Below are 11,148 nucleotides of genomic sequence, written 5' to 3' on the forward strand. Positions count from 1 at the left end.
CAAAAAAGCCGGATATGACGTCATAAAAGACGTTTATAAAAAAAAACAACAAAAAAAACCCTTCCTGGAATATCATTCCCAGGAAGTCTCATGTCAAATTTCATAAAGATCAGTCCAGTAGTTTAGTCTGAATCGTTCTACACACACACACACAGACAGACACACACACACACACACACACACACACACACACACACACACACACACACACACACACACACACACACGCACATACACCAAGACCCTCGTCTCGATTCCCCCCTCTATGTTAAGACATTTAGTAAAAACTTTTTAATTAAAAAATAGAGCTTGTTTGAAACAGGTAGAAAGGAAGAGTTGATATTGCAATATCTGTACGTGGGAATGTGGTGAAAAAGAGTGCTAAAAGTAGTAAGTCGGCCTCAGATCCATTTCAAATATTTATTGCAGAAAAACAAAATACAAATTAAAAACAAAACCACAGAACCATTACCAGGTGTCATAGGAATGTTTGAAAACAATAGTTTTAATTTTACACTGTAAATACAGGAATCAGAATTAAACACCTCAAATTGGCACATGCATAATGAATCACCTGGAATTGCAACAGGGAGATACTGAAGTAATTGGAAACAAACACTTGAAATTGACAGAGAAACAATTGAAAATATATTACTGACATGAGCGTACAATATTTTAATGGAAGTGCATTTTTAGCACGAAGCATCCGCAGGAGGATGGACTAACAATTACATAGTGCCACAAAATGTGTACGGACATTTCACAACCGTGCATTATTAGCACAGAACACATACATGGGGGCGCACAAAACATTATTGTACCATGATGATGATCGGGATTGTTGAAGATCTTTTCTTGTGCAAGGCGCCCCTGTATGACCGCAACTGATCCAACCGGCCGCATCTGAACAAACGACGTCGAAACGGCGCGAAACACGTCCTCTCGGTTGGTCTCGGATTGACTCGGCTCCTCTCGGTCTTTTTTTGTGTGTGTCTTTTTTTCTTTTCCTTATGGTCGGAGTGGTATATTTATGTACATCTTAGATTAAAAAACACACCCGAAAGCTGTGTTTAATCGTTTCGCGTAAATTGTACATTTTTTTTCAGCTTTGAAATTGTTTTGGCTTGGAGAGTCAGCGCGCTTTGGCTTGGAGACTAATTCTCCACAGGCACGTTCTTCCCAACCACAGATACCAGCGTCGTCCGCGACGCTGGAATAAGAACATAAATTTATTTTACAATCTTAAGCCCCCTCCCTTACGCCCACTCTCGCATCACAAATACTTTCACTTCGACCAGACCAGTAACGCATCAGTCATTCACTCTCTCCTCACATATTCTTCCCTCGCTTTCTCAGGCTAATTAGTCCGTCTCCTGAAGGACTTATTGCAATCAACAACATCTATTTTATAATATTACTAGATGATTACCCGCTTCGCCGGGTACCGGCTTCGCCGGAAAGAAGTACTTAGAGCCGTACGCCGGCTTCGCCGGGTCCGAACAATGGACCCGCCAAGCTTAGGTCCGTCCCAGATTCGTGGAATGGGAACAGCACGAAAATGATTCAGTGGCCATAATGCCATTCCTGACCATATCGAGTCCCATCCTTGTCGACGAATGTAACCGTGTTAATCACCTTTGGAGGCGAACTCCACTCAAACAGGATTGAGCTATTTAGAGCTTATCTCTAAGCCCTTTTGAACTGTTATGGCTTCTCAAAAGAAGGCCAGTACATACAAATACACAAAAGCCGCCAGACCACATCACAAACAGAACTGAACAATCCACAGGTGTTGCCCACATAGAGACACACACACACACACACACACACACACACACACACACACACACACACACACAAACACAGAGAAGCCGTATATATAGAGAGATAAATGACAGTGTATTTTTCGCGTGGCTATAAATTGATTCGACCTTTGCACTTTTACAGTGAGGATAATTTACGCGTCCAATTTACGTTCTGGACACTGCGGTGACCTTCTAAAAATAGTAACAGAACGCCGGGAATATCCGAAGATGCCCCCTCATACTATAGTGCACCATACAAAGGAAGGGAGGTAAACGCTGAAAACATGGAGAAGATAAGGAAGAGTTACTGGGAATGGTGAAATGAACAGAAAAACCAAAATCGGTTCAGCGCTGCGCGCTGAGAGCACGTGTTGAAATATCTCATCGATGATATTGTGTCCGGGGTGTAGCTGAATACGGTGTCCAAATTTGAAAAAGATCCACCGAGAACTTTGGCTTTGGTGTGTCGGTATGGGGGCCCGGGTAGCTGAGGTGGAACCAAAATCGGTTCAGCTTGCTAGGGGGGTCCGGGGGCATGCCCCCCCGGAAAATTTTGAAAAAAAGGATGCAAAATGGTGCAATCTGGTGCATTCTGAGGATGATCATTACCAGTTTCAGGCAGCAGATTTTGTCACTGATTATAACCCCCAAAATTGAAACTCAATGTAAAATAAAGAAATGCATACCTCATTCAATATTTTTATATTTTTATATTTATAAGGTGGGTCCGGAAACCCTAGAACCCCCCCCCCCTCGTCCGCCCCTGGGCGGGGTCAAGGGGCAGAGCCCCTTGTGGGGGTCAGGGGGAAGCTGATGGGTAGGTCATATTCTGAGATAAGAAAATGGTCGCTCTTTGCATGAAACGGCATAAAATAAGCAATAATAAAAAATGTTTTAAATAAGTAAGGTACATGTTCAGGCTAGGGGGGGGGGGGGTTGCGCAACCCCCATAACCCCCCCCCCCCCCCCCCCCCCCGGTAGTCCGGCCCTGCACACACACACACAAAACAAACCATATAGAAAAACAAACAAACACACACACACACACACACACACGCGCGCGCGCGCGCACGCGCTCACTAACATCTTGTGCACACGTCTACATCAATTCTACCCTCTTCTCATCCCCACACCACACTCACACCACCTGCCACACGTGTTTGTGGTGGTGGGGGGATTGAATCTGTCCAACTTTCCAACTTTCTCACCAAGATAAGGCTTTGTAGGTTTCTGCTTCCTCTTGTTTCTTCCTTTATTTGGTGCCCTACCCCCCCCCCCCCCCTCATACCCACACCCACACACAAACACACACCAACCCTCTTTCTATTCTCCCGACTCTTCCAAGCTTATCAGTCAAGCACGGAATGTCAGTGACAATGCCAGCCCTCCTGCCACGGTCACCAGAGAGTGTGGCCTTCGCTTCCAGAAGCTGGAACATTTCCTGCCACCCCTCCGTCCTCTGACAGACGAGAGGCATCCCTTATCCATTTACAGTCGACCCAAGGGAGGCGACTCGTGGATCACGGGGTTTCTCCCTTGTTTCGTTCTTTTCTTCTGAAGATGAAAAGGCTTGAGTCTTCTGCTTTTGCACTCCTGTGCATTCATTGCTTGGCTGTTTAATCGAAATAGAATAGCGTAAGCCGGGGATGAGCTTTTTGAGGTCTGTGGTGTAAAGAGAGACTGCTGTTGGGAGAAGGGGTGGGGTGGGGGTGGGTTGAAGAATTTTACGAGGTTGGTCTGTATGTTTTCGGAAAAGTGAGGCAAGTTGGTTCGAAGGAAGCAAGACGTAAAGCGAACAGACCTTCTATTTTTATGATATCAAATAAGGACGAGAATGTTTAAATTGTGGTGTCCTTGCCCTAACATAAATCAAAACATTTTTGTAGGCCTTGGCAATTTAAAAAAATAAAGAAGAAGCAAGCAACGTCAAAATCAAACAATCGAATAAAACGGGCTGAGACAGTGCGAGAGAGGGAAGGGGTGAGGGGAGGGGGGGGGGGGGGCAGGACTCAAAGGGTTGTGTAACAGACAGACAGACAGGCAGACAGAAAGACAGATAAACAGACTGACAGACAGACAGACAGGCAGACAGAGAGATTGACACAGAGACAAAGACAAAGGGCAAAACATGTAGACAGGCATTTCGACAGAAAGACCGTAGGAAACTTGAAAAGTAAACAACAAACAGGGCTATAATTAAATGCCTCGCTAGCTGCAGCAAAACAAAGTGTCACTGAAAACCAATTAACGCCTACACGCTTTAAACCTGGGAGCTGGAGATATCTCACAGAAGACAGAACACAAAGAAAGAATCTGAGAGACTCAGCCCACAGAGAAATCAACCTCATCTGGAATTAGACCCAACCAATCTTCCCTAACAAGAGACTGCAGAGGAATTTGTGAATAGGACAAAGGAATACTGCGGATGACCACTGGAATGACAAAACCAAGAGTGAACAAACTGATTGACAACGGGATGACATCGTGTATAACTAACTTGTACTGAAAAAAAAAAAATTCCGCTCAGCACGTACAGAACTTATCTGAGAACATCTAAGAGAATATGCCTACTGTCAAATAAATCAGGACAACACACACATTCCGTGCTGTTTCCAATACGGACATGAAAAAAAGCCGATATAACCATTTAATAGCTGAAGGCCTGACACAGAACAGACCTCATTTCAGGATATCTCTGGAGAAAAACGAGACTTGGTGGATGACAAATTATTTGTACAAAGAGTAAATAAGTAAAACAAAAAAAAGGCAAAGAATGGAAAATTGAAGTGAGAGTCTGGGAAGTTAAATCATCATCGTTGTTGCTGTTTATCTTCCAAAGCAAAGTCAAGCAAACAAACGAAAGTGCATTTCGCAGAATGGAACACATTAAAAAAGAAAAAGAAATAAATACAAAGAAAAGCAAAAATCTACACCAAAAAGAATTACTCCACATTGTTCTCAAAGGCCTACCATAGTAGGGATCGATAGGAATATAATATTAATGCAACGAAGGCGAGGAAAATACCAAGGGAAGATGAGATACATAGGCACACAGATCAAGTTACTCTCACATCACTGCAGCGGCCTTTGTAACGACACAATCGATAGTGACACGATCTGAATATTGCCATTAACCTACTTTCATTGCAGCTATGGTGGACGACAATAGCCTTTGGGATCCCTTTCATTATTAAAGCCGGCAGGAGTTTTTTATCACTAACTAACCGGAGCACCTGCGGGGCTTAAAGTTTGGTTTGCTGCTGGTAGTTTTTGGTGTGTGGGAGTGTGTATGTGAGCATGCGTGTGTGCGTGCGTGTGTGCGTGCGTGCGTGTGTGTGTGAGTGCGTGCATGCGTGTGTGCGTGCGTGTGTGTGTGTGTGTGTGAGCATGCGTGTGTGCGTGCGTGTGTGCGTGCGTGCGTGCGTGTGTGAGTGCGTGCATGCGTGTGTGCGTGCGTGTGTGTGTGTGTGCGTGCGAGCGTGCGAGCGTTCCCGAGTGCTTGCCTAAGTTCGCGTGCGTGCGCGCGGCCGTGTTATATCAAGAAAAGAACTAACAGTGGAGGAAAGTATCGACCTTTTCGAGTAACATCTGTTGTTGTTGTTGTTGTTATTACTAACAAGAAGCATCGGTATAGATACATGTATGATCTTTAGGAAGAGCATCTGACAGAAATCTATACTAAAAGGGCAGGCTTTAGGTTTTGCAAGAAAATAAACAGGAAGGGACAGCAAAGAGATGTAGCAGGCAAAATAAGACTTATTTGGACTTTAATAAATAGAGAACAAAAGTTTTAAATCCCAAAGGGGAATCGAGACGAGGGTCGTGGTGTATGTGTGTGTGTGTGTGTGTGTGTGTGTGTGTGTGTGTGTGTAGAGCGATTCAGAGTAAACTACTGGACAGATCTGTATGAAATTTTTCATGAGAGTTCCTGGGTATGATATCCCCGGACTTTTTTTTCATTTTTTCGATAAATACCTTTGATGACGTCATATCCGGCATTTTGTAAAAGTTGAGGCGTCGCTGTCACACCCTCATTTTTCAATCAAATTGATTGAAATTTTGGCAAAGCAATGTTCGACAAAGGCCGGACTTTGGTATTGCATTTCAGCTTGGAGGCTTAAAATTTAATTAATGACTTTGGTCATCAAAAATCTGAAAATTCTAATTAAAAAATTATGTTTTTATAAAACGATCCAAAATTACGTTTATCGTATTCTTCATTATTTTCTGATTCAAAAAAACATATAATTATGTTATATTCAGATTAAAAACAAGCTCTGAAAATTAAAAATATAAAAATTATGATTACAATTAAATTTCCGAAATCGATTTAAAAACAATATCATCTTATTTCTTGTCCGTTCCTGATTCCAAAAACATATAGATATGATATGTTTGGATTAAAAACACGTTCAGAGAGTTAAAAAGAATAGAGATATAGAAAAGCGGGCTATCCTCCTCAGCGCAACCGCTACCGCGCTTTTCTGTATTGTTAATTTCATTGCCTTTGCCCCGAGCGGTGGATGCTACGAGTGTACGGCCTTGGTGAAAAAATGCTTTGCGTTCAGTTTCATTCTGTGAGTTCGACTGAGCTTGACTAAATGTTGTATTTTCGCCTTACGCGACTTGTTAACAATATGCTTGGTTAATTCGGCTACTGTTGTGTGCGTTAATCGAACGCACACACACACCCACACACCCACACACACGCACGCACACACGCACGCAAGCACGCACGCACCCACGCAAGCACACACACACACCCACACACACACACACACACACACACACACACACACACACACACACACACACACACAAAGTACGTTCTTGTTACTGTACGCATGTGTCTTTGTCTCTGTGTCTACGTGTTCAGAATGAGCCCCCCTCCCCCCACCCACCCAACTCCAGATGGCATTCCCAAAACGTGCGGCCAACACAAACGGAACCATGCTGATACCTGTGTTAAGGCCGATATCTGGTCAGTAGGGGATGCGTTCCCACGAGTATCACCTTTTTTCTCTGTTGGAGGGAAGTCTCAGCAACATTATTTCAAGCAACCTCTTTTGACATTAACCAAAATAGAAAATACACGAACAAGACACAACAGGCATTTGACACTCATCAGTTCCCAACGTACCATTAACTTCTTGAAGGAACTTCGACGCAGCAAACAACCAAACCTATCCTGACATCAATCAATATTGCTATTTCATATGTTACTTGGATTTCCATTGGTCAATTGGGCAAAACTGAGCTCAGTGCAAAAGTGATATCGACGACATTTCCGTCGATATCAGTTTTGATATCGACGACCTCTTTATTGCTTCCCCACTTCAAAAACAAAAACACCTACATTTAAAAACAAACAAACAATATATAAAAATGTAATTATCCCAGAATTTAGTTGAGCAAGTGACAAAAGACTTTTTGAAAGGAAAGACATTTTAAAATACTGAAAAGTACAAGAAAAGAGTGAACAAAAAGAAATAATAATCAGAGGGAGGGATATGGAACAGCCAAAACTAAGACAAATATCTTTACAGTAAATACAAAATGTCCAGAGAATTAGCAATATATCTAACATTGACTGACTGTGTGATGATATCTTCTGCTATTGGTCTGTTTCGACAGTGATATCAATGGAAAAACGAACAAAACATGACATTCAATTGACACCCATACCCAACGTAACTATAACTTGTAGACGGCACGCACATCAACCAAAATGGGAAATACATGAACAAAACACAACAGGGAAATAGACACTCATCAGTTCCGAACGTACCTTGAACTTTCCGAAGAAACTTCGAGCAGCAAACAACCAACCTATTTTGACATCAACCTATTCTGACACACAGATGAAAAACCGAACAAAACATGACACACAATTGACACCCATACCCAACGTAACTTAAACTCGTCGATGGAACGTCCATCCCCCCAAAAAAAGCACAGTCAAAATACAACCAACCCCTTTGGACATTAACGAAAATGTTCAAGCAGGATACAATTTTTTTTTAAACTAGCAATACACGCACGACATACACTTTTTCACCCATACACAACATACCTTTAACTTTGGATTGCTCATACATCTGACGAGCTAGCTCCGAGTTTTGGTGTGTCTGCGTCAGAAGGTTGAGATCAGCACTCAGGCTACTAAAGTCTGACCGCCGGCTATCCACGCTGTCTCGGCTATCCCTGGAGTCTCGGCTATCCCGAGAGTCTCGGCTTTCCCTGGAGTCTCGGCTATCCCGGCTGGTGGTTGATGCTGACATCATGGCAGACTGTAGCTGCGCCGCTCTGGCTGCAGCTTCCTGTTGAGATGCATGATGGGAGCAATAGTTGAGATCGTTTATAGAGTACGTACTTCAAGGGAGACAGACAGACAGACAAACACAGGTAGAGTGACAGACAGACAGACAGAGAGAGAGAGACAGAGTGACAGACAGACAGACAGACAGAAAGAGACGAACAATCAATTCTAAAATGCTCTGACTGAAAAGACAAGTAAAAATCCAATGCAAAGAGAATGAAAAGCTAAACTGACCATTTCCATTTCCTGCTGCTCCTGAACCGTCATCTTCTTGGACAGCGGGAGGTCGGAGTCCGGGTTGTAACCATGGTACCAGAGCCCGGTGCTCATCATCAGCTTACGTCTCTTCTCGCACACCAAGCACACCCATTCCTGCATCTGGAACACACACACATGTCATTTATATGGTGGTGTATAGGAATCGCTTTGTCTGTCTGTCTGTCTGTCTGTCTGTCTGTCTGTCTGTCTGTCTGTCTGTCTGTCTGTCTGTCTGTCTGTCTGTCTGTCTGTCTGTGTGCCTGTCTTTTTTTTTATTACTTGTATCTATGGTACTCTCGGTTCAATTGAGCTTACATTTGGCGAGTAGCTTGGAATTGTGGTGCATACGGTGTGTGCCAAACATTAGGTTCCTAGCTGTAGTAAAACGGGAGACATGAGCTTTAAACGCCTTAATGCGGTGACGTTGTTGACCCCGTTAAGGTCAACAATTGTTTTAATTTTGAATGCGACAGCGATTCAGAGATAAGTCAAAGTGCAAGTTGTCGTCCAAAAACAGATAGACTGATTACGTTCCAAAATTGAGAATCAAAAAACAAAGCTGTAGGTTATATTATTGGAACGTTTAATTATTGACAAAACCAAACAAAACGTTACATTTACTGACGTTTTCTTTTGTCAATAATCAAACGTTCCAATAACCTACAATTCTTGTTTTTTGATTCTGCAAGTTATCGTTTGATGTTTTGTCTGGTGTGCATCTTGTTTGTCCACACTAAAGGTCGAAGTTCTTGGAGTGTTTTTGTGTGTGTTACTAATTAAACGTTCGATAAACTGAACATTTATTTTGTTTTTTTGATACACAAATCAAATGATACTGTTTTACGTTCCAGCGCCAAATGACTTTTTCAGGCGCAGTTCCATGGCCCCTTCGGGACCGACGGATGCCGACGATATGGCGACGTTGAACGACGTAACAGATAGGCGGCACACGCTCCCACAATTAAGAATCAAAAATCAAGAAAGGTACATTTATGGGACCTTTAATTGCAGACAATAGGAAAGGTTCACACTTAATTGTATATTTATATTGAAAGGAACAAAACCGCCCAGGCACGGAGAAACACATAGACACACTAATACAGTATTAGAGGCATGCAGGCAGATCCGCATAGAGATAAACAGACAGACAGACGCACACATATACATACAGAGGCAACGCACCAGCAATATAACTATGCACGCACACACATAGATAAAAACAAAGAAAAGACAGACAGAAAGGCAGACCGACATACAGACAGAATAGACAGACAGACAGACAGACAGACAGACAGACGGACAGACACAGACAGACAGACAGACAGACACGACAGAGAACAGACAGTTGCCTTTTGCCCCCAAATACGTGCCATATCTTGTCCACGGTCAATGTTGCCAATATTTTCTTTTAGTGTTGTTACCTGTTGGTGAGTGGATGTTGAAGGGTTTGCGCTGTTTTCACCATGTCAGTCCACAAGGGCTAAAACGAAATTTTAATGTTGTCGACCAATTACCTCTTTTCTGGCAGACAGCTCTGAAATCTTATGCTGCGGACCCCACTTTCTGAACCTTCATTAAAGCGCAATTTTGGGCAAAATGTCGGTAATAGGTCCCCAGTTATTGGCATTATACCTCCACTCAATTTTCGCTCCAACACTCTGGCTAGTTTCAGTCAATACAAGGGAAGAAATCTCTCGTTTCTACGAGGTTCTTTCGTTTCTATGAGGTGTCGAGTTTTGGGGGACACATTGAAATAGTAGTGTGTCTAAGGGGTTGGGAGCAGTCTGAGAAACTGACAGGAGCCAAGGTTATATGTAAGATTGTAACAGTAATGTTTAAAGCCCCAGTCTGCCTCAAATGGTTTACAGAACGATTGAAAACATTTTCACGAAAAAACACAGTTCTAACCTTATGGAACACACTTGCAAAAGCATTAAATAACATTAAATGACACAGTTCGTTTGAATGGCTATTTAGCTTGCGTAAACCACACACCAGTTTTCGTGGTTTATCTAACCCCTGAGCCATCGTGGACCCGTGTGATCCACTTTCCTTTTTTTCTCACAATTTAGTCGTCAGTCGTCAGTTTGTGATTTCAATGCGACTCGCTGTATCTGCAATAGCACGTTATTGTGTACCTCTGAATCTCAAATGCAACAAACGACTGCGAGTCACACGAACTTATAGGCGACGGATGGCTTCAAACAAGCAAGCACTATGCAGAACATTCGTCTGCTTGGGCAAACACGACCTTGCCTTCCAGGCTCCCTTTTATTAGACTTTCCAACCTTCGAATTGTACTGATCTTGTTTTGATGAAAAAAATAATTCTTGTATGATTTAAGAATGTTTGTGTAACAAGCTGTCAATTTATTATTTAGATTTTAAAAGTTAGGTCTAGCGCCAAAACGAGGCTTCTGATTTGTTTAATGGTATATCCGTTCTGACTGCACGAAATAAATTCTTTGAAAATGTCTCACACTCAACGGAAAGAAGCCAGGATGTTCCCGTTCGGCGAGCGTTCAAATGGAAGTATGTTTGTACTGTATGTAGAGATTCGGGAGCTCAGTGATCAGAAACGGATGGTTTTCGGGAGGCTGAGTGTGCCTTTAAGTGAAAAGTGAGTATTTTACTTTTAGAAAAATCGATACTTTTCGTCGGAAGTTTTTTCTTTTTTTTCTTCTTTTTTTGAACGCTCTTCTGACCGAGTTATTATAAACGACTTCGTTATTTTCAGCGTGCATGAGAAAAGAAAATTGCACTCGTT

The 11,148-nt window shown here is 42.6% G+C and overlaps 1 protein-coding gene across 1 annotated transcript in view; it reads right to left on the reverse strand.

Annotated features, from left to right (window-relative positions):
• The window catches only part of LOC138965606 (dentin sialophosphoprotein-like), a 45,841-nt gene extending 37,350 nt beyond the window's left edge, over positions 1 to 8,491 (reverse strand). Inside the window, exons 1-2 of the mRNA XM_070337786.1 lie at positions 8,359 to 8,491; positions 7,879 to 8,125 (exon numbers count right to left, since the gene is read on the reverse strand). Coding sequence (XP_070193887.1) covers positions 7,879 to 8,125; positions 8,359 to 8,457 — 346 coding nt within the window. The 5' untranslated portion in view covers positions 8,458 to 8,491. The remainder of the gene's footprint in view (positions 1 to 7,878; positions 8,126 to 8,358) is intronic.
• Between the last annotated feature and the right edge of the window lie 2,657 nt (positions 8,492 to 11,148).

This window comes from Littorina saxatilis, linkage group LG4 (genome assembly GCF_037325665.1).
Source record: "Littorina saxatilis isolate snail1 linkage group LG4, US_GU_Lsax_2.0, whole genome shotgun sequence".
NCBI lineage: Eukaryota > Metazoa > Mollusca > Gastropoda > Littorinimorpha > Littorinidae > Littorina > Littorina saxatilis.